Below are 20,726 nucleotides of genomic sequence, written 5' to 3'. Positions count from 1 at the left end.
ATACCTAATGTTATTGAAAGCAATTTTGAGAAGAATAAAATTGTAATAATAATACGAGCAATTTCTCAATGCCTTACCTGGTAACCAATATGAGCTGGGTGCACAACCACAGTGCATTATAATTCCTGCAATAATGAATTTCAGTAAATTAAGTTATCCTTTTAAACATAAAAACCTGCATTGCTCTGACTTCAAAAACCTATTGTACAATACAGTATGACATTTAATATATGCAAAAAACAAATATCAACACGCATTTTAAAGTTTTAAATTGTGCTCAAAAAGTTTTGTATATGTATTAATATTTTCTACATAAAAAGCCTTGGATTTAAATTATTGTATTTGACAAGAATTTAGTCGAACAACAATGAAAAAATAAAAAATCCCAACATCAATCAGCGAAATATTGTAAATGTTTTGTATAAACAAAATATTCTAGCAAAGGCAAGCAAACCCAATAGTGAGGTATTAAAATGCATTCGTAAATACAAAATATTATTATCTTTCAAATATATTTTATGCATGTTTCAGTGTTTTCAGGTTGTTCTTCAAACTCCCCAAAAAGAATTTAAGGCAATGTATGGAAGAAAACAGACACATAAGCAATGTGTTTCAGATTGCTAAAATAAAAAAATTCTTCAAATGTTTAGCTACATTCCTTTTACTGTAATTATTTACTCTGATTTACTTGATTATATCTAGATAGATTTTAATCTTCCCAATCAGTAAACTGTTAAGATATTGCAAAGGATTTACATAATATTAATATACAGCATACAAAATCAAAATATAGTCTAATTAAAATCAGGACCATGATTTTAAGAAAAAAGTGTAATTTAGGATAATTGCATTAATTTTCAATAGATAATTAGCATAGATTGATATTTTTTTTAAAAACAAAAATGTTTTAACTATTATATGCATGTTGTTTAAAACATTTTTTCAAAGTAAGGAAATTAAATCTTGATTCAGACTTATTTATATTATGGTTTTATATCGTTTTTTTTTTTTTTTACAAAGCATGAGACATAAAAAATAAATACATTTATAGCCAAAAGTTATGATGAACTGAAATAGTTTAAATGATATAAATCAGCTATTTTAAAAATAAAGCAGAATAATTAGGAATAAAGTGACCGATAATTACAAAATGTAGACAAATACATTACAAATATAATAAAAATAATAATAAGTATAGCATGAAGATCCACACTTACATATATTCATAGAGAAAAATTCTTGACAAAGAATCTGGCTAGAGGATAGAAGATGAATGTCCATGAAGTGTGTCAGATATAAAGGATATCAAGGAGAGGGGGGATCTTTTCACCCTTATCTTCTTAACTCCCCTGAAATAAGTAGTAAGTTACACCAAGGCTTAAACATAGATTTATCCTACTGCAGTTGGTTCTAAAAGGATTTTATACCCCTCCCTTGGATTTTCACAGGCCAAAGAAACTATATCATTAGTTTAATCCCATTTTCTTCAAAAACATTTAAATATATAATTTGATTATTGGGTATGGGATTACCAGGAGTTCCATGACCTGGTTCAATCAATTTGGCATAGTTTATACTATACGAAAAGGTTCAAGTGTCTTACCAAATGCTAAAGGTTAGTTAAACTTTGCCCAACAACTTTGTTCGTATTTATGAACCATAACAGGAAGAAGTAAAAAAAAAAGTAGAGAAGAGAAAGATCTGTACTTCCTATAGCATTTAGATTATTTATTTTCTTGTAAGAAAAAAGGTAACACTGAAATACTATGGGTTTCTATGGGCAACACAATTTTTTAAATCTTTTTTATCTTTGAGAACCAGTGGGCAACACAATAATTTTTTTTTTTTACCTTTGAGGACCAGTGTCATCAAAAAATGAAAGACTTGGTCAGTCCAGAGACAGGTCAGTCTGCCCATGTTTTAGCACCTGAGTTCCCAGCTCCATCCAAATGTGGCAACCATTATGTAGGTCCAACAACTATTTTTTTTCTTTTTTATAATTTAGGGAACATGGGAGGAGGACTAATACAATATTCCGATAAATGGAAATATTTACTGCTTTGAGTGATATGTTAAAGTAATTAATTCAACAATAGTCCACTCATAACCAAATTATTTGTTTTCATGGAGTAAACCTTTAATTAGTTACCTGAGGACCTGAGGTCCCAGGTGCTTATGGGAGAATATCTGAAGTTTTTTACATTGCTTATCACCAAGCTTTTTCTGTTAGAGCAGGAGTTGACAAAGGTTAATCTGTGGATAACAATGTACCAAGCACAGAGTACAAAGAATTAGCAACAAGGCTTAAAGCCAAACTCCACTCTAGAATTTCGATATTGTTTTGAATAGTTCCCCCTTTTTTTTGGCTCTGTGTCCATGTTGAAGAGCTTTTTCCTAACTTACTATAAGGATAAAATGTTATGTGCAATATCTTCAATGTACATGCAAACAAAAAAAAGCAAAAACACATTTTTAGTAGTTTGGGGAAGAGCTGAAACTTCTAAAAATGTTTTAATTGCTGCCTGCGACTTCTTCTCCTGGTGACAACTGCACCTAACATTTCTTATATAGGTGTCACAGGGACAGGACGTGAGGGAAAATCTCTCCAGTGGTGTTACAGACAGATGTAAAAAACACCAACTGTACATAAAAAAAACACAAAATGGCTAGAATTAGGTGGAGTAATATTTTTTATAGAATATTAGGCAAAGGAAAAGGGAAAATCAAGGAGCTGACAATTAGTTACCTAACAACGAAATATAAGGCATGTACCAAAAGTAGTGCAAAAGTGTGCATAACCTTTGTATTTTTACCTAAACTTAAATAGGTTGTCCAAATTACACATTAGTACAGATATACTTCCTCTATAGTAACTCTTTTCTTTCTTCTTTTTCATTGCAGGTAAATAATGGATTCCAAGCAGAAGCAACGTGCTGTCATTGAGTTCTAGATGAAGGAGGGGTGCAGGCTGTCTGACATCCACAGAAGACCATTAAATGTTTACGGAGGTGACACCATTGACAAGACCAATGTCTTGTCATTGGTGAGTCCTGTTAATGGTATCTTCTCCGTAAATATTCTGTAGTCTTCTGTGAATGTTGGACAGTCTGAACGCCTCCTTTGTCAAGAATGATGGCATGTTGCTTCTGCTTGGATTTCATTTTTTGCCTGCAATGAAGGAAGAGTGTATATAGTACAAACCCTAAAAACCAAATAATATGCTGCAGAGTATTATATAATTATAGAGTAATAGTACAACTGATAGAAGGTAATACAGTGAGGCAAAAAAGAATTTAATCCCCTGCTGATTTTGTACTTTTGCTCACTGACAAAGAAATGTTCATTCTATAATTTTAATGGTAGGTTTATTTTAACAGTGAGAGACAAAATAACAACAAAAAAATCCAGAAAACCGCATTTCAGTTATAAATTGATTTGCGATTTAATGAGTTATAAATTGTTTTGCAATTTAATGAGTGAAATAAGTATTTGACGCCTTCGCAAAACATTATTTTTAGTACTTGGTGGCAAAACGCTTGTTGGCAATCACAGAGGTCAGACGTTTCTTGGTCACCATGGACGTCAAGATTCCCTGATAGTGATTAACTCTATTAATAAAATTCTTATAAACATTTACTTAATGAGCAATCCTCATGTTCTGGTACAATCTTATTTGTTTAATTTTCTATTTGTTTTTCTTTTAACATTATGCTTTCTCACTGTTACTTTAATAGTAGCCTGTATAACACAGGCGATAATATATATTTGATAACATTTTACAGCTAACCTGTGACTATCCTATGCAAGGGTATGTGGCATCCACATTGTGTAGTAGGATGCGCGTACCCTCTGAATGAAAGAAACACACAAAGGTGTTCTATTTGTAAATAAGCTATACTACTGTTGCCTAAGATCCTATGCAATGCTACTGTTGTAATTTACAATGTTAAACCGCAATAAAAAAACGAAAAGAGGTCAGATGTTTCTAGTTGGCCACCAGGTTTGCACACATCTCAGGAGGGATTTTGTCCCACTCCTCTTTGCAGATCCTCACCAAGTCATTAAGGTTTCAAGGCTGACATTTGGTAACTCGAGCCTTCAACTCCCTCTTCATATTATCTATGGGATTAAGGTCTGGAGACTGACTAGGCCATTCCAGGACCTTAATGTGCTTCTTCTTGAGCCACTCCTTTGTTCCCTTGGCCATGTGTTTTGGGTCATTGTCATGCTGGAATACCCATCCACGACCCATTTTCAATGCCCTGGCTGAGGGAAGGAGGTTCTCACCCAAGATTTCATTGTGCATGGCCTCGTCCATCGTCCCTTTGATGCGGTGAAGTTGCCCTGTCCCCTTAGCAGAAAAATAACCCCAGTGCATAATGTTTACACCTACATGTTTGACGGTGGGGATGGTGTTCTTGGGGTCATAGGCAGCATTCCTCCTTCTCCAAACAAGTTGAGTTGATGCCAAAGAGCTCGATGTTTGGTCTCATCTAACCACAGCACTTTCACCTAGTTCTCCTCTGAATCATTCAGATGATTATTAGCAAACTTCAGACGGGCCTGTAGATGTGATTTCTTGAGCAGGGGGACCTTGTGGGTGCTGCAGGATTTCAGTCTTTCACGCTGTGGTGTATTACCAATTGTTTTCTTGGTGACTATGGTCCCAGCTGCCTTGAGATTATTGAGAAGATTCTCCTGTGTAGCTCTGGGCTAATTCCTCACCATTCTCCTGATCATTGAAATTCCACAAGGTGAGAACTTGCATGGAGCCCCAGACCAAGGGAAATTGACAGTTATATTGTGTTTTTTCCATTTGAGAATAATCGTAATAACTGTTGTCATCCTCTCACCAAGCTGCTTGGTGATGGTCTTGTAGCCTTGTGTGGGTCTACAATCTTGTCGCTGACATCCTTGGACAGCTCTTTGGTCTTGGCCATGGTGGAGAGATTGGAATCTGATTGTTTGATTGATTGCTTCTGTGGACAGGTGTCTTTTATACAGGTAACAAGCTCGTTACCTGTATAGAAGACACCTGGCAGCCAGAAATCTTGCTGATTGATAGGAGATCAAATACTTATTTCATTCATTAAAATGCAAATCAATTTATAATTTTTTTTAATGCGTTTTTCTGGATATTTTTGTTGTTATTCTGTCTCTCACTGTTAAAATAAACATACCATTAAAATTATAGACTGTTCATTTCTTTGTCAGTGGGCAAACGTACAAAATCAGCAGGGGTTCAAATACTTTTTTTCCTCATTGTATGTAATTCTATGATAACAAATATGATATCTATTTAAAGGAACAGTAAGCATGCAATGGCATTGTTCAAGGACATATACAGGGTTTCAGGATTTTCAGCTAAGCAATACAGCTTGGTCACCTTACTGCCCCAGAAAGGTCACTAGACATTAAAGGAGCTTCACTGTACCATTCTGCTCACTCTTATCACTTTCTCCTATCAGCTATCTCTGAAGTTAGATTGATGGCACATTTCAGCTATGGACCTACTCAGCAATTACATCAATTAAGAGATTGAGGTGATAGATATATTGCGTTTTTTAACATTGAATTTAGAATTCAGTAAAGAAGTAAAAAACATTTCCAGTTTAGCCAATGAACACTCATTTTAAAATAACCAGTGTTTGGCAGGCCATACAAGATTCTTTTTTTTTTTCGTTCAACCATGGGGTTGAACGAAAAAAAATGAACCAACTCCCCCATCCACACCTCGATGGATGGGGAATTACTTCGGATGAACTATTGCATTCTGCAGGTAGGGAGCCTTCCCTGCTGGCAGAATTCAATGATCAGTGTTGCCGGCTATAGCTGGTGGCATTCATCATTTGGAAAAAATCCCAACAGACTGATGGCCCATACCTGGATCAATATTTGTCTGGTCCCTGCTCAACCGGTAGAATTTTGATCCATGTATGGCTGGCCTTACTGTAGTGTTGTGTACAAATTATTTTTGCAATTTGTTATATTTATCGTGACACAAAGGACAAAATGCATGGTAGTGTAAAATATATACACTGAAAAAAATTATAAACGCAACACTTTTGTGTTTGCCTCTATTTATAATGAGCTGAATGCAAATATCTATGACTATTTCTATGTACACAAAAGGCCTATTTCTCTCAAATATTGTTCACAAATCTGTCTAAATCTGTGTTAGTGAGCACTTCTCCTTTGCCAAGATAATCCATCCACCTCACATGTGTGGCATATCAAGATGCTGATTAGACAGCATGATCATTGCACAGGTGTGCCTTAGGCTGACCATAATAAAGGGCCACTCTAAAATGTGCAGTTTTATCACACAACACAATGCCACAGTTGTCGCAAGTTTTGAGGGAGCATGCAATTGGCATGCTGACTGCAGGAATGTCCACCATTGCTGTTGCCCTTGAATTGAATGTTCATTTCTCTACCATAAGCCGTCTCCAAAGGCGTTTCAGAGAATTTGCCAGTACATCCAACCGGCCTCACAACAACAGACCATGTGTAACCACAGCAGCACAGGACCTCCACATCCAGCATCTTTATTTCAAAGATCGTCTAAGACCAGCCACCCGGACAGCTGCTGCAACAATTGGTTTGCATAACCAAAGAATTTCTGCACAGACTGTCAGAAACTGTCTCAGGGATGCTCATCTGCATGCTCGTCCTCCTCATCGAGGTCTTGACCTGACTGCAGTTCGTCATCGTAACCAACTTGAGTGGGCAAATGCTCACATTTGATGGTGTCTGGCACTTTGGAGAGGTGTTCCCTTCACGGATTAATCCTGGTTTTCACTGTACAGGGCAGATGGCAGACAGCATGTATGGCGTTGTGTAAGTGAGCAGTTGTTTGATGTCAATGTTGTGGATCGAGTGGCCCATGGTGGAGGTGGGGTTATGGTATGGGCAGGCATATGCTATGGACAATGGACACAGGTGCATTTTATTGATGTCATTTTGAATGCACAGAGATACCGTGACGAGATCCTGAGGCCCACTGTTGTGCCATTCATCCACGACCATCACCTCATGTTGCAACATGATAATGCACGACCCCATGTTGCAAGGATCTGTACACAATTTCTGGAAGCTGAAAACATCCCAGTTCTTGCATGGCCAGCATACTCACTTGCATGTCACCCATTGAGCATGTTTGGGATGCTCTGGGTCGGCGTATACGACAGCATGTTCCAGTTCCTGCCATTATCCAGCAACTTCGCACAGCCATTGAAGAGTAATGGACCAACATTCCACAGGCCACAATCAACAACCTGATCAACTCTATGAGAAGTAGATGTGCTGCACTGTGTGAGGCAAATGGTGGTCACACCAGATACTGACTGGTTTTCGGACCCCCCCGACCCCCCCAATACAGTAAAACTGCACATTCTAGAGTGGCCTTTTATTGTGGCCAGCCTAAGGCACACCTGTGCAATAATCATTGCATCTTGATATGCCACACTTGTGAGGTGGATGGATTATCTTGGCAAAGGAGAAGTGATCACTAATACAGATGGTCCGACATTGGGAGCATGACGTGTGAAAATCAATGTTTCCCTATGGGAGCCATCTTAACTGGTCCGGCACAAGTCGGTCTGACTTTGAAAATGCTCCCTGTACTACTTTGGTCCGACTTTGATCTACTTCAGCCCATTGACTATCATTGAAGTAGGATCAAAGTCGGATCCTTGTCCTAACCATCTGACTTTGGCATCTGACATTGTGTTATTTCCTGCCCCCTGCTGTAGCCCCTCCCATTGTGTGTTAGTTTTGATTGGTCAAAGGACAAGTGTACTATCTGAAAAGTCGGATCAAATTAGTATCCTGTTCATCAAAGTTGGATGGATGTAGGACCAATGTAGGATCAATGTAGGACCAATGTAGGACTGATGTTGCAGAGCAAAGTAGGATGAAAGTCGTACTACTGTCGTGTAGTATAGTGTGAACCCAACCTCAGACAGATTTGTGAACAGTGTTTGAGAGAAATAGGCCTTTTGTGTACATAGAAAAAGTTGTTGATCTTTGCGTTCAGCTCATGATAAATAGGGGCAAACACAAAAGTGTTGCATTTATAATTTTTCTCGGTGTAAATAAATACAAAAACAAATACATTTTTTCAATATTGTGCTACAAATTCAAAAATTAAAAGTTAAAATGGGTGTACAAATGATGGCACAAAAAAGACTACTAAGCATGGAGAAAGGAGTTGAATAGGGTTAGTTATCAATAACTAGGGGGTCATCAGGGGCTACTTTTTTGTAGGTTTGTTGCTGGTAAATTGAAGCTGGGTATAATTTTGTTTGAATATTTTCATTTTAAGACTGTTCATTTGATTTTCTAATCATTAGTGGGATCAAAGCAACTTGATGATGAAAAAAATTAAAGGGACAGGTCACAGGAGGGAATATTTCTCTGGAACACACTCATTTCAAACAGTGTATGTGGTTTTCATTTGGTCGAGTCCATTCTTTCCAAAATTAAAAGTTAAAAGCAAACAAAAACTACTTTCAAAAAATATTTGTCAAGCTATCCAATGCACTGAAGATTTCCATTCCTTCCTGTCCTTAAAGGAACCAAGTCATTATGAAGGGAAGTGGTAAAAATCTGTGCAATAGGATCTCTCAGTAGTTCTCACCCTTTCCCATTCCACCCCCAAGAAAACTTTTGAATGGAGTTTTAATTTAAAGAATATCTTTTGTAATTTTAAATTTTGTAATGAATTGCCTCACACCTACTTTTTTTTATATTCACCTGCTCTTGATCCTGGCAGATCCATGCTGTATGGCCTCTGAAAGACGGCTTTAGAAATTCTAAGAGGGCTCTCCCAGAGGTCTTTCAAGCATGCACAGACAACATCTCATTCATGCTAATAGATTTGCCCTCTTATCATACAACCCAGGAAGACTTTAGGACCTTCTGGCAGAGATTTTAGCTCATGGCACACAGCTTGGGTCTGCTAGGATCGTGGACAGGTGAGTATAAGACCTTTGGGGAAGGGGGGGGGTCATTTAGAAAACAGCTTAACGAAAGAAGAATTATCTTTTAAAACATTCACATGTATTAGGATTGCAAAACTTAACAGAAAATTAGATATGTAACATTTATAGAAGGTTATTGTGAAGGCTATTGCTGTACGCAAGCTACAGCGTATACCTACACATTGGCACTACATGTATGTAAATAACAAGGGCTGAATCAAATTGTAAAATTTGACATCAATGCCTTAGAAATAGATTAGTGATCAGGTCACCTTACTTTATTGGCTGTTCCAATTTTATTTCAATGAGCTATTAGACAAAACAAACCAAAAATAAGGAGATTACTGGACGAAGGACAGCCTCAAGACTTGGGAAGAGAGAGAATCTCACGGTTTTTAGTTCCAAACAAACAGGCTAGCCAGTGTTAGGAGTAATTCCTGAGACCTGCTTGAGTTCATCCTGCTAATTCCAAGAGCAAGCTCATTAATTCCCTCTCAGGGGGCTGTCAGGCTCATCACAGCCGATTGGGTCTTCTCTGGTTAATATAGCTCAGGCCTGAGGTCAATACCCTTGTTTGTTTAAAGCCGTTTAATGCTATTATACCAAGAAGATTATGGTACACTGGAAGAACAAATGGACAGAGCACAAAGGATTCTGGGATGCTCATCTGACAATAAATACACAGGATCAGTGAACATTGTTAGTATAGAGATATTTATAGGATAAAACATAGAGAAGCGTGGACCTTTACATTGAAATTGCTGCCATGTTGAAAAATATATTCAGATATAAATGTTATATAAAACACTGCAAATATTGCCAGGTTGGGCCCCATTTATAAATCCCCCCCAATAGCTCAGAATATTGCTCTGAGATTTTCTCATCATAAAGCTCATTTATTGTATGGAAATCAGTACAATGATTTTCAGCAGCTGGTAAATGGCATAATTGTTTCCTGGAACAGTACCACTGGTACAATTCCTTTTTGTACATTTCAGCAGGGATAAATTGGATGAAGCTGTTGTCTATATACAATTGCCACCGAAGTCTGGGGTGCACATAATCATATCTGAAATTCCAAAACAAAGTTCAACCCAGGACATAAAGCTGGTCACACAACTCTTAAGGCTGTCATAGGCAATAGAGGGAGCTTGGACATGCAGATACGATTCAAGCACCCTCAGGTGCCAATTCCCACTGCCAATTCCCTAAACACAGATATTCACATTGTTTGAGTGTCTGTTGTTTTAGTTATATATGACATGAGGTCATCCTATGAATTCAGATGGGGTTGATTTGAAATGTTTAAGACCCCTTTCACACTGCACATGTGTTGTTTAAGCGGCACTTTTAGGCTGCTAGCGGGGCGCTTTTAACCCCAAAGAAGGGGTTAAAAATACCGTGTTGCGGCACTTGCGAATCGCTTTTCAGGCTCTTTGGAAGCACTGCCCATTCATTTCAATGGGCAGGGTGTTTGGGGAGCACTGTATACAGCGCTCCCAAACTGCCCCAAAGATGCTGCTTGCAGGACTTTTGCAGGACTTTTTCTAATGTCCCACAAGCGCACTGCCCCAGTGGGAAAGCACTCGGGCTTTCACACTCGGGCGGCATGGGAGGCAGGTTTCAGGCGCTTTACAGGCTCTATTTCTAGCGCTAAAACACCTGAAAACTGCCTCAGTGTGAAAGTGGTCCTAAAGTGTTATGATTTTTGTAATTATTTGATTCTAATAAAATAAATAGTATATATTGTGGTGGGAGGGTGTTTCTAGATCTATTGGTATGGCACTACCTCCATAAGTCTTTGACTAGAGATGTCTCCTGGGGCCTCATAGACATTGGATTATCTCCTAATCAGGTCCAAAAGGAGAATGACATGTAGTGTTCACTTTTAGATTTTCCATAGATCTGACCCAGGTCAGTAAAAGTTACTGATAACTATTTCGTAAGATGGCCTACTTGATTGGATATAAATTGATTGGATTTTTCAGGTAGGATCTCACACAAAATAACTAATTACCTGGCTCTGCCCCATTTTACCTCTTAAAGATCACTTCTGGCCTGTGATGATGGCAAACGTAATGTGCCAAATGCCGATAATGAGGCTAAGGAAACTTGGGGATTGAGCGTGGCTCTTGCTGAGAAAAATTATGTAATATTTGCATACCAAAACACCTGGGATTTGGGGAACTAATTAGGACCGATCTGATATACAGACATCTTCTATGTAGTGCTAAAAGTATTATGTAAAAAGTATTAAAGCTTGTGGACCAGTATAAGAGCCATTAAAAAGTATTTTCAAAAGAAGATCCATTTCAACAATGGTAGCCTCCATGTTTCTCCAGAACTGGTTTCCTTCAACCTCCAGCTGTAATGGTAACCTATATGTAATCCCTTACAATTAATGCCTTAACAATTAATTGTTTATTGGTGTAAAAGCATTAGCTCAAAGTCCTATGCCATTGTGGTACAAAAGAAAATGGATGTACCTTAAAAACATTAGGTTCCAAAAAAAATCTATGTTGGGGGGGATTGTGGAACTAAAATACAAAATGCCATAAAACCATGGCAAAAAAAATGTAACACTGTTTTGGGGGTCATGTGAGATGACTATCCCCTGGCAGTTTACATCAACTTTCTCTGTAGCACTGGGTAAAGCAGACTATCGGAGCCTCCCTATTAGTGTAAGATAGCAGAATTTCCTTAATTCTCTCTGTATAGTGCCTCCACTTAGAAGGGCCTTGGTCTTTGCATGTGGGATCCCCCTTCTGAGAACACATTGTGCCCAGGCTGTTCAATTACTTTCTTCTTGCACCAGTTCAGTCTGTAAGTTTTTGTAAGGGTTTTATTGATGGACTCGCAAGAAAATGAGACAGTGGAATACCCAAATTACAGGCTCCTACAGCATCTCTTGCTGACAGTCTCTGGGTCAGGTTCAACTTCAGGAGCACATAGCTACCACTAAATTAACTTTCAACAAAACTCCAGGTTATATTCCTCTGACTGCAGCTTTTAGATAATGGCTTCTCATGCACACAACCAAATTTCACCGGGTAGACAATCTGCACCCCCAGGTAACTAGCCTGCTCCTCCAGGCACACAGCCTGTAAGAGCACTAAGCCCTCCAGGCACAGATCTGTAGTCCAAAAGCTTCCAGCCAAGCTCACAGACTGCTGGTCAGGGACCTCTCCCCAAAGGAACGCAGCTTGCTCCTCCAGGTACTTAGCCTTCTTTTCAAGCTACATAACCTGCAAGAGGGCCAAGTGCTCTAGATTATGAGTTGAAGCCCAAGGGCCTTCAGACAGCAGACTGCTGGTCTGGGATCTTGCCCAAAGGAAGAACTAAATTATATTTCTAGAATTATGCTCAATCTATTTGCTAAAGCTTAGTCCAATTCCCAATGACAAATTCAGCAGAAATCTGTCCCCATCATACAAAAGTGCTAGTCGGTTGTTCTTCTCCAACAGACCAAGGGTTCCCTGTCCTCCTCTGATTATAGCAGCAAACCACTTTGATGAAATTTGGCTATTGAAGGGTCTTACTGATATTTCAAAAAGACATATAAGAATATCAATTTTGGGTAGAGTTTTTAAAGTTTTATAGCTGGGATACTTTGTCTATTTTTTCTTGGGAAGGGTCAGCAAAGAGAAGAGTTCTTGTTAGATCAGAGGTGGAAGAAGAGGTGGGAGCACTTTTGAGAACAATGTTTAAATTGAAGACAAAGGCTGGTCATAGATGATTAATTTTTCTTTGAACAGTTAGAGGGCTAATAAAAAAACCCCAAAAAGAACAAATGGATTTCCCCATCCACACAATAGAGGAATCCTCCCCATTGTGCTATTGTATTCTGCCAGCGGGGACTCCTCGGCTGTCAAAATGCACTGATCAATATTGCAGCCGCTGATCGAATTAAAGTTTTCCAACAGTCCCGTTCAACAGAAGTTGATTATTAGATTGTTAAGCAGGAACAGCCATAAATGGATAGAAGTTTGGCAGGTCCCTGACGAATTTCGATCCATCTACGGGTAGCTTTGAGGGCACACTTGACAACTGACTTTTTGAAACTTAGTTGCACTGATTATTATGCATATAATTTACAGGATCTAATTATGATACATTTTTAAATAATGTTGGGTACACAGATGTATGGATATTTATTTTGGTACACTGTACAAATTTTTATAACATGATGTTTTTGTAATAGTGAAATAATGAAATTGGGTGGGTGGGTGCAGCATTCAGTACAATCACTGAATACTTTCCTAACAATGGCAAAAGCTTAAAATTTGCCATGAGAGTCCATGCACAATGGCTTAAAAAATTGGCAGAAAAAAGCGCTAGTTTTAGGCAGGTTTTTGTACTAGCGTTTAGGAGCGTTTAGCATTTTTTTGCCAGAAAACTGTTTTCAAAAACAGAAAACAGAAGAGGTTCTTTTTTCTGCCTCTAAATGCTGAGCTTAAAATATGCCTCTAAATGACCTAATGTGCATGGACACATAGGATAGCATTAGTTGCTTCTATATGCAAAATGCTGAACTCCTCTAGGCGGTGCTGAGACAAGGCCATCCAGCACCCAGGACAAAGATGCCCCCCCTTCTCTTAGGTTAAGGGTCAGGTGACCACGTCCCTGCAATAAACAACTGCATCCAGGGCAGCCGTCCCTCCTGCCCACCCCTTGTCCGGGCCCTGCCTCTAGGAGCAGCATTTTTTTTAAGCCAAAGTCCATGGACCCTGAATGTTGCTAAATGCAAGGAAAAATACCGATGTCTTTCTGACATTTGAGCCTTATGGTGCAATAAAAATGGCCTTCAACAAGTGCATACGATCTCACGATTACTTGTGATCTAATTTTTGATTCCTGTTGGCTTAAAACTTATTCAAATTGACAAAAAATTGTCAATTATGTATGGCTAGCTTTGGAGATATAATAGAAAAATAGAATAAAAGACAGGAATAAGCTTCCCCCTAGTGTAAAAAAGGATTCAGTGCTGGCACCTACTGTCCCGGTTTTAAATTATAAAAAAAAGGTTATTATCGTTTATCACAATTTAATTGTTTATCTTTACAAGGACATGCTGTTGTGCAATGCAGAAGACAGAGTGCCTTAGTTAATTAAAAACAGTGCAAATAGTAGAGGAGGCATTGGAAATCAGATCCCATCTGTCATTTCTCTAAAGCACTTTATACAGTCATGCAGATGACTCAAAGTTGCTTGAATTGGATGGAAAACTGTACCTATGGTACATTTAAAGAATGTAGAGAAAAAAAAATGTAGAGAAAAAAAAAATGTAGAGAAAAAAAAAACTATCCCGTGCCCTCCTCCTTTTAACTGACGTCCAAGTAAGATGGCTTTTACATTTAGGATTTAAACGGGTGCTGCTTTGCTATATGATGCATTTGGCGATGGGTCCATGTGTGCAAGGTATTATTAGTCATTATTAGCATTCTGCTATTTTTAGATCGGACGGTGTTTATTTCATGACTTTCGGAAAAGACCCAGACCCTGATAACAGAGATGTCACAGCCTGAGATAAAAATGAAAATCTATTCTTGCTGCATTACGTCGGACCGACGATGCTGTAATGTCGATATAAATAAACCTAAGTCTTGACCCGTGTTTACTTTCAACACCTACATTATTCTGGGAACTACCGAGGCATCCGTGTCTTTGTGCTCCTGGCAGCTCTCCCGCAGATGATCAACGCCAATAATTAAAAATATAGCTCTCTCTTGACTCTATTTCCACCCTCCCAGCACTCCCCAGCAGTCTACCGCTGACTCTCTGCATTTCCTTGCTTTGTGTCTCTAGGGGAAATGGGATTTAAAAGGCTTTTGTACTACAGTCAAACAAGAAATCCTAAACGAGAGGGGAAAAACGCAGGTCATTTGAAATAGGACCGAGAAGCGGTGGTGGTGGTGGGGGGGGGGGGGACACATGACAAAATAAAGTAAATATAGACCTTTTATCAGGCTGCTGTGTAAATCCTACTGTAAATTGCAAGCTCTTGGGTAGGCAAAGGAACCTTTCAACTAATATCTGCAACAAATTTTGACTACTTTTTCTAAATTATTTTACATATTTTTTTTTTTTTTTACACTATTTCTGACTGCAGAGTGAATACCACATTTATTAATGAATGTGTATTTGAAAACATCTAGAAATGTTTTAACTGTGCATTGGTATTTTTGGGGTTAATTTATCAGCGTTTTCACCCAAGATTTAAAAATGTTTACACATTTTTCAAACTGAATCTAATATGAAAAAAAGTGTGAATATTGGTTAAAAATTGTGTAAATCTAATATACAGTGCCTTGAAAAAGTATTCATACCCCTTGAAACTGTCCACATTTTGTCATGTTACAACCAAAAACGTAAATGTATTTTATTAGGATTTTATGTGATAGACCAACACAAAGTGGAAGGAAAATGAAAAAAGGTTTTCAAATTTTTTTTACAAAAAAATATCTAAAAAGTGTGGCGTGCATTTGTTTTCAGCCCCCTTTACTCTGATACCCTAACTAAAATCTAGAGGAACCAATTGCCTTCAGAAGTCACCTAATTAGTAAACAGAGTTCACCTGTGTGTAATGTAATCTCAGTAAAAATACAGCTGTTCTGTGAAGCCCTCAGAGGTTTGTTAGAGAGCCTTAGTGAACAAACAGCATCATGAAGGCCAAGAAACACACCAGACAGGTCAGGGACAAAGTCGTGGAGAGGTTTAAAGCAGGGTTAGGTTATAAAAACATATCCCAAACTTTGAACATATCATGGAGCACTGTTCAAGCCATCATCCGAAAATGGAAAGAGTATGGCACAACTGCAAACCTACCAAGACATGGCCGTCCACCTAAACTGACAGGCTGGGCAAGGAGAGCATTCATCAGAGAAGCAGCTAAGAGGCCCATGGTAACTCTGGAGGAGCTGCAGAGATCTACAGCTCAGGTGGGAGAATCTGACCACAGGACAACTATTAGTCGTGCACTCCACAAATCTGGCCTTTATAAAAGAGTGGCAAGAGGAAAGCCATTGTTGAAAGAAAGCCAAAGGATGTCCTGTTTGCAGTTTGCGAGAAGCCATGTAGGGGGACACAGCAAACACGTGGAAGAAGGTACTCTGCTCAGATGAGACCAACATTGAACTTTTTGGCCTAAAAGCAAAACGCTATGTGTGGCGGAAAACTACCACTGCACATTACCCTGAACACACTATCCCCACTGTGAAACATGGTGGCGGCCTCACCATGTTGTGGGGATGCTTTTCTTCAGCGGGGACAGGAAAGCTGGTCATAGTTGATGGGAAGATGTATGGAGCCAAATACAGGGCAATTTTAGAAGAAAACCTGTGAGAGTCTGCAAAAGACTTGAGACTGGGGCAGAGGTTCACCTTCCAGCAAGACAACAACCCTAAACATACAACCAGAGCTACAATGAAATGGTTTAGATCAAAGCATATTCATGTGTTAGAATGGCCCAGTCAAAGTCCAGACCTAAATCCAGTTGAGAATTTGTGGCAAGACTTGAAAATTGCTGTTCACAGACCAAGCTGACAGAGCTTGAGCTATTTTACACAAAAGAATGGTCACTAGATGTGCAAAGCTGATAGAGACATACCCAAAAAGACTTGCAGCTGTAATCGCAGCGAAAGGTGGTTCTACAAAGTATTGACTCAGAGGGGCTGAATACAAATGTACGCCACACTTTTCTGATACTTATTTGTAAAAAATTTTGAAAACCATTTATCATTTTCCTTCCACTTCACAATTATGTGTCACTTTGTGTTGGTCTATCACATAAACTCCCAATAAAACATGACAAAATGTGGAAAATTTGGAGGGATGTGAATACTTTTTCAAGGCACTATATATATATATATATATATATATATATATATATATATATGTGGAACTTGGATGAAAGTTGTGTGAATCTTGAGAAAAAAAACATGAATGAATAGACCCATTTGTGTCAGAGATTTTCTTAATTTTATCATATTTTTAAATCTATTTTTTTTTTTTTGTAAAATATTGTGATGATTTTACCCTGTGTGATCACACATGCCGCAGCTGTGATACTTGGCATTGCGGCATGGCAACAATTATCCACAATGTCGCATTCGGTGGTCAGTACCGCTAGTTGAGTGCAACCTGTTCAAGTGAATGGGGTTGCTCCACACCTGCCCCGCAACCACATTCAGTGCAGCAGTGCAGGCTTTTAGAAATCAAAACAGGTGGCAGGGAAGAATTATGCCTCCAACGCGATTCACTTTTCAGAGGCCAAAGCATGTCTAAAGAAGTCCTTAGGGAGTATCCCACCAAAAATAAAATTTCAGTTTCGGAAGGTGCCTAAAATCTGACTGAGCAGAGACTTTTGAGAAATCAGTGAGCCAATCACGCAAGCAGAAAGTTCAATTTTTGGAGGCAACCTGGAGAAACCTCCAGGTTGCCATATTGCACGGAGTTTTACAAAACGTTACAGCATCTGCATATTTTAAAGGAAAAGTATAACAACATTATAACAACATTAAAATACAATATGGCTTCTGTAGTAACTGTATATGATATATATATATATATATATATATATATATATATATATATATATATATATATATATATATATATATATAGTATATATTATATTTTTTCCACAAAAGTGGAATTACTCTTTAAAGTGTATATAAATTATTATTTTTAATTTTAGATCGAATGTGGAAGGGTTTGAATCTACGTCAGGTTTTTATTGCTTTATCTGTCCCCAGTGGGGATGTTTACTTTTGCTATTGGTCTTGGTGACCTTAGGGCCTTGTTACAGAAAGTGATCGGAAATCCAAACATTTTGAGTTGTAACAGGAAACTGAGCTTTGAGAAATCCTTTCTGTTTTAGTGACAAATAAGAGGGGGATATCCACTCCCTTTGGAGAGATCTTCTCTTATTTTGTCCTTTTTACTGGGGAGAGGAAGTAAAGGGAAATCTCCCACTGGGACACAGACAGAAAAAAAACCCTAGGAAAGAAATTTGGAAGGGTAGCACTGGCACTATACAGTTATCCTATTGCTATAGGGGGCAGTGCCAGGACAAGGCCATCCAGCACCCAGGGGAAAGATGCTAAACTGCTCCCCCCCTTCTCTTAGGGTTAGGGTCAGAACACCCACATCCCTGCAATAAACCATTGCGCCCAGGGCAGCCGTCCCTCCTGCCCACCCTTTGTCCTGGCCCTGATAGGGGGTATAAAGGTATTTGACTAGAATGTCTGGATTCCTGGGGTTGGCAGCTTCTCCATTCCAAAGGATTTTCACTATCTGCTTGATTTGTAATTGAGTAAATCTAGAATTGAAGTGCCACACTAAACATTAATCGTTCTGATATAGATTTATTGTAAGGAAAGATAAAAGACTGTATCGCAAAGCCAACGCATTTTGGTGGTCAGACGGTACCCCTTTCGTCAGGGACCTTCCATTTCAAGCGCCGATAAAAGGGGGTGTGCTCTGACACCCAAAACACATTGGCTTGTGATAAAGTCCTTTATCTTAATTTGGAAAAAATCTCTATCTTGACAATTAGTCAAGAACCTGATAGTGAGACAGGGGTATTTTCTATTCAAACTACACTTTAATTAAATTTAAATGATTAGTCTTATTTGGTGCCAGAACAATCAGCGCTGAGATCTTGGTATCGAAAACAGCTAGATTACAGAATACTTAGTATCAAGAAGTCCTAGAAGACTGTGAGTAAGGTAATATATAACCTGAAAACAGGTTGGATATTTCAACAAGACAATAATCCAGTACACATTTTAAAACAAAAGGACTAAGGTCTCGAAATGGCCTTTATAGTCCCTCAGATATTAATATAATTGGAAATCCATGGATTGATCTCAAACACACAATGCATGGCACCATAAGATTTAGGCAGCCCATAAATAAGTAAATTTTTTTTTTTCGTTCAACCAGCGGGTTGAATGAAAAAAAAAAAAACGACTCAATACTCCCTATCCACACATTCAAGGTGGATGGGGGGAATTCTCCTTTCTGAGCCATTGTGTTCTGACAGCGGGGAGACTTCCCCGCCTTGCGAATACACTGATCAGCGTTGTAGGCTATAGCTGGTTGCGCTGATCGAGCAGCAAAAATCTGCCAGGCTGGTTATACATTAGTCGATTGGTAGATAGACTTCTGGACAAATACAGTGCAAAAATTACGAGGCATGGAACACTTAAAATAAAACTTATGCACCTTTGTATATTTACTGCAGAACTTATAACATCTATCTATCTATCTATCTATCTATCTATCTATCTATCTATCTATCTATCTATCTATCTATCTATCTAATCTTATCTTATCTTATCTTATCCTATCTTATTCTATCTATCTATCTATCTATCTATCTATCTATCTATCTATCTATCTATCTATCTATCTATCTATCTATCTAATCTTATCTTATCCTATCTTATTCTATCTATCTATCTATCTATCTATCTATCTATCTATCTATCTATCTATCTATCTATCTATCTATCTATCTATCTATCTATCTATCTATCTATCTATCTATCTATCTTATCTATCTATCTACATAGACTTAGGGGCATATCAATAATGCAATTAAACTGACATTTACCGAACATTCACTGCAGGTAAATTCTCCTGATGCATGTGTTTTAAACGACTGTCATTGATTCGCCACCAGTGAATGTTTGGTTAAAATAACATTCACTTATTTATAAATGCTTCTTTAAGTATCTTTCCCTGATCTATCTATCTATCTATCTATCTATCTATCTATCTATCTATCTATCTATGTGTTTTCTATTTATCTGTCGATATATATTTGCCAAAATCCATCCATACATCTAGCTAAGGTCCTATTGATATGTCTAGGTATACCTTGGTATATTATTTGAAAATTAATTTAAAATTAATATACCATCATCTTCATGATATAGACATATATGAAATAAAATAATTTAAGAAATTCTATATCCTTAGACTTTTAAAAGACCGTTGTCCCTGCCATTACCACCTAAGCTGATATTCCGTAATGTCAAATATTAAATGAAAAGAAAAGTCTTTTATATCTAGGAATATATAGATAAGTGCCACCTTACCTGAAGAGCGGAGTGATGTTGTCTGTCTCCGGTCTCTCTGGTATCTGTCACCAGTGAGTGGCAGTTTTCATCACACGCTGTATTAAGAGTTACTTAAAATGATAGTCCTGTCTTGTGTGGTCCCAGGAGGGGACTGTGGTTTGCAGGCAGTTAGCTTAACCCTTTAAATAACATTGAACTAGTACTCAGATTATAATTCTGTTCCTGCATGAAACAGAGAACAGATCGGGTAAAATAAGTCAATTCAGTTCCATTTTTTTCAGTAGTATTAATTTATTCTCTACATATTTTCTATGCAGAGATTTAAGTACTTTTTCATTTACAAAGTTTCAAAACACAGATATGCTTTTCGTGTTTTAAAGCGAGCTCTATATAATATACTGTACCTACCACAGTATGTAGAAGAAATTATTTGGGCCCTTTTACTGAACCAGTGAGAGTTTTTTCTTCTTTGTATTCCAGCATACCTATATGTATATGTGTATTTTTTTTGTTTTTTTCAAGTGTGCAATTAAAGAATATTTAAACACAATTAAATGTATTCTGTTGCAGTTTACAAGTCTTTAGATATGGTGGCTGCATTTGTTTTCTTTTTCAGGGTTGTTTTCCTTTATTTTAATCTGATGACATTGCTGGT

At 37.9% G+C, this 20,726-nt stretch overlaps 1 protein-coding gene across 1 annotated transcript in view; it reads right to left on the bottom strand.

Annotated features, from left to right (window-relative positions):
- The window catches only part of LOC141117822 (ETS translocation variant 3-like protein), a 54,888-nt gene extending 34,704 nt beyond the window's left edge, over positions 1-20,184 (bottom strand). Inside the window, exons 1-2 of the mRNA XM_073610857.1 lie at positions 20,090-20,184; positions 78-125 (exon numbers count right to left, since the gene is read on the bottom strand). Of these exons, the coding sequence (XP_073466958.1) occupies positions 78-117 (40 nt within the window). The 5' untranslated portion in view covers positions 118-125; positions 20,090-20,184. The remainder of the gene's footprint in view (positions 1-77; positions 126-20,089) is intronic.
- Between the last annotated feature and the right edge of the window lie 542 nt (positions 20,185-20,726).

The sequence above is a fragment of the Aquarana catesbeiana genome, linkage group LG13 (genome assembly GCF_042186555.1).
Source record: "Aquarana catesbeiana isolate 2022-GZ linkage group LG13, ASM4218655v1, whole genome shotgun sequence".
NCBI classification, from domain to species: domain Eukaryota; kingdom Metazoa; phylum Chordata; class Amphibia; order Anura; family Ranidae; genus Aquarana; species Aquarana catesbeiana.
Note: the sequence above shows the minus strand (reverse complement) of the source record. Positions and strands in the feature narration are given on the sequence as shown.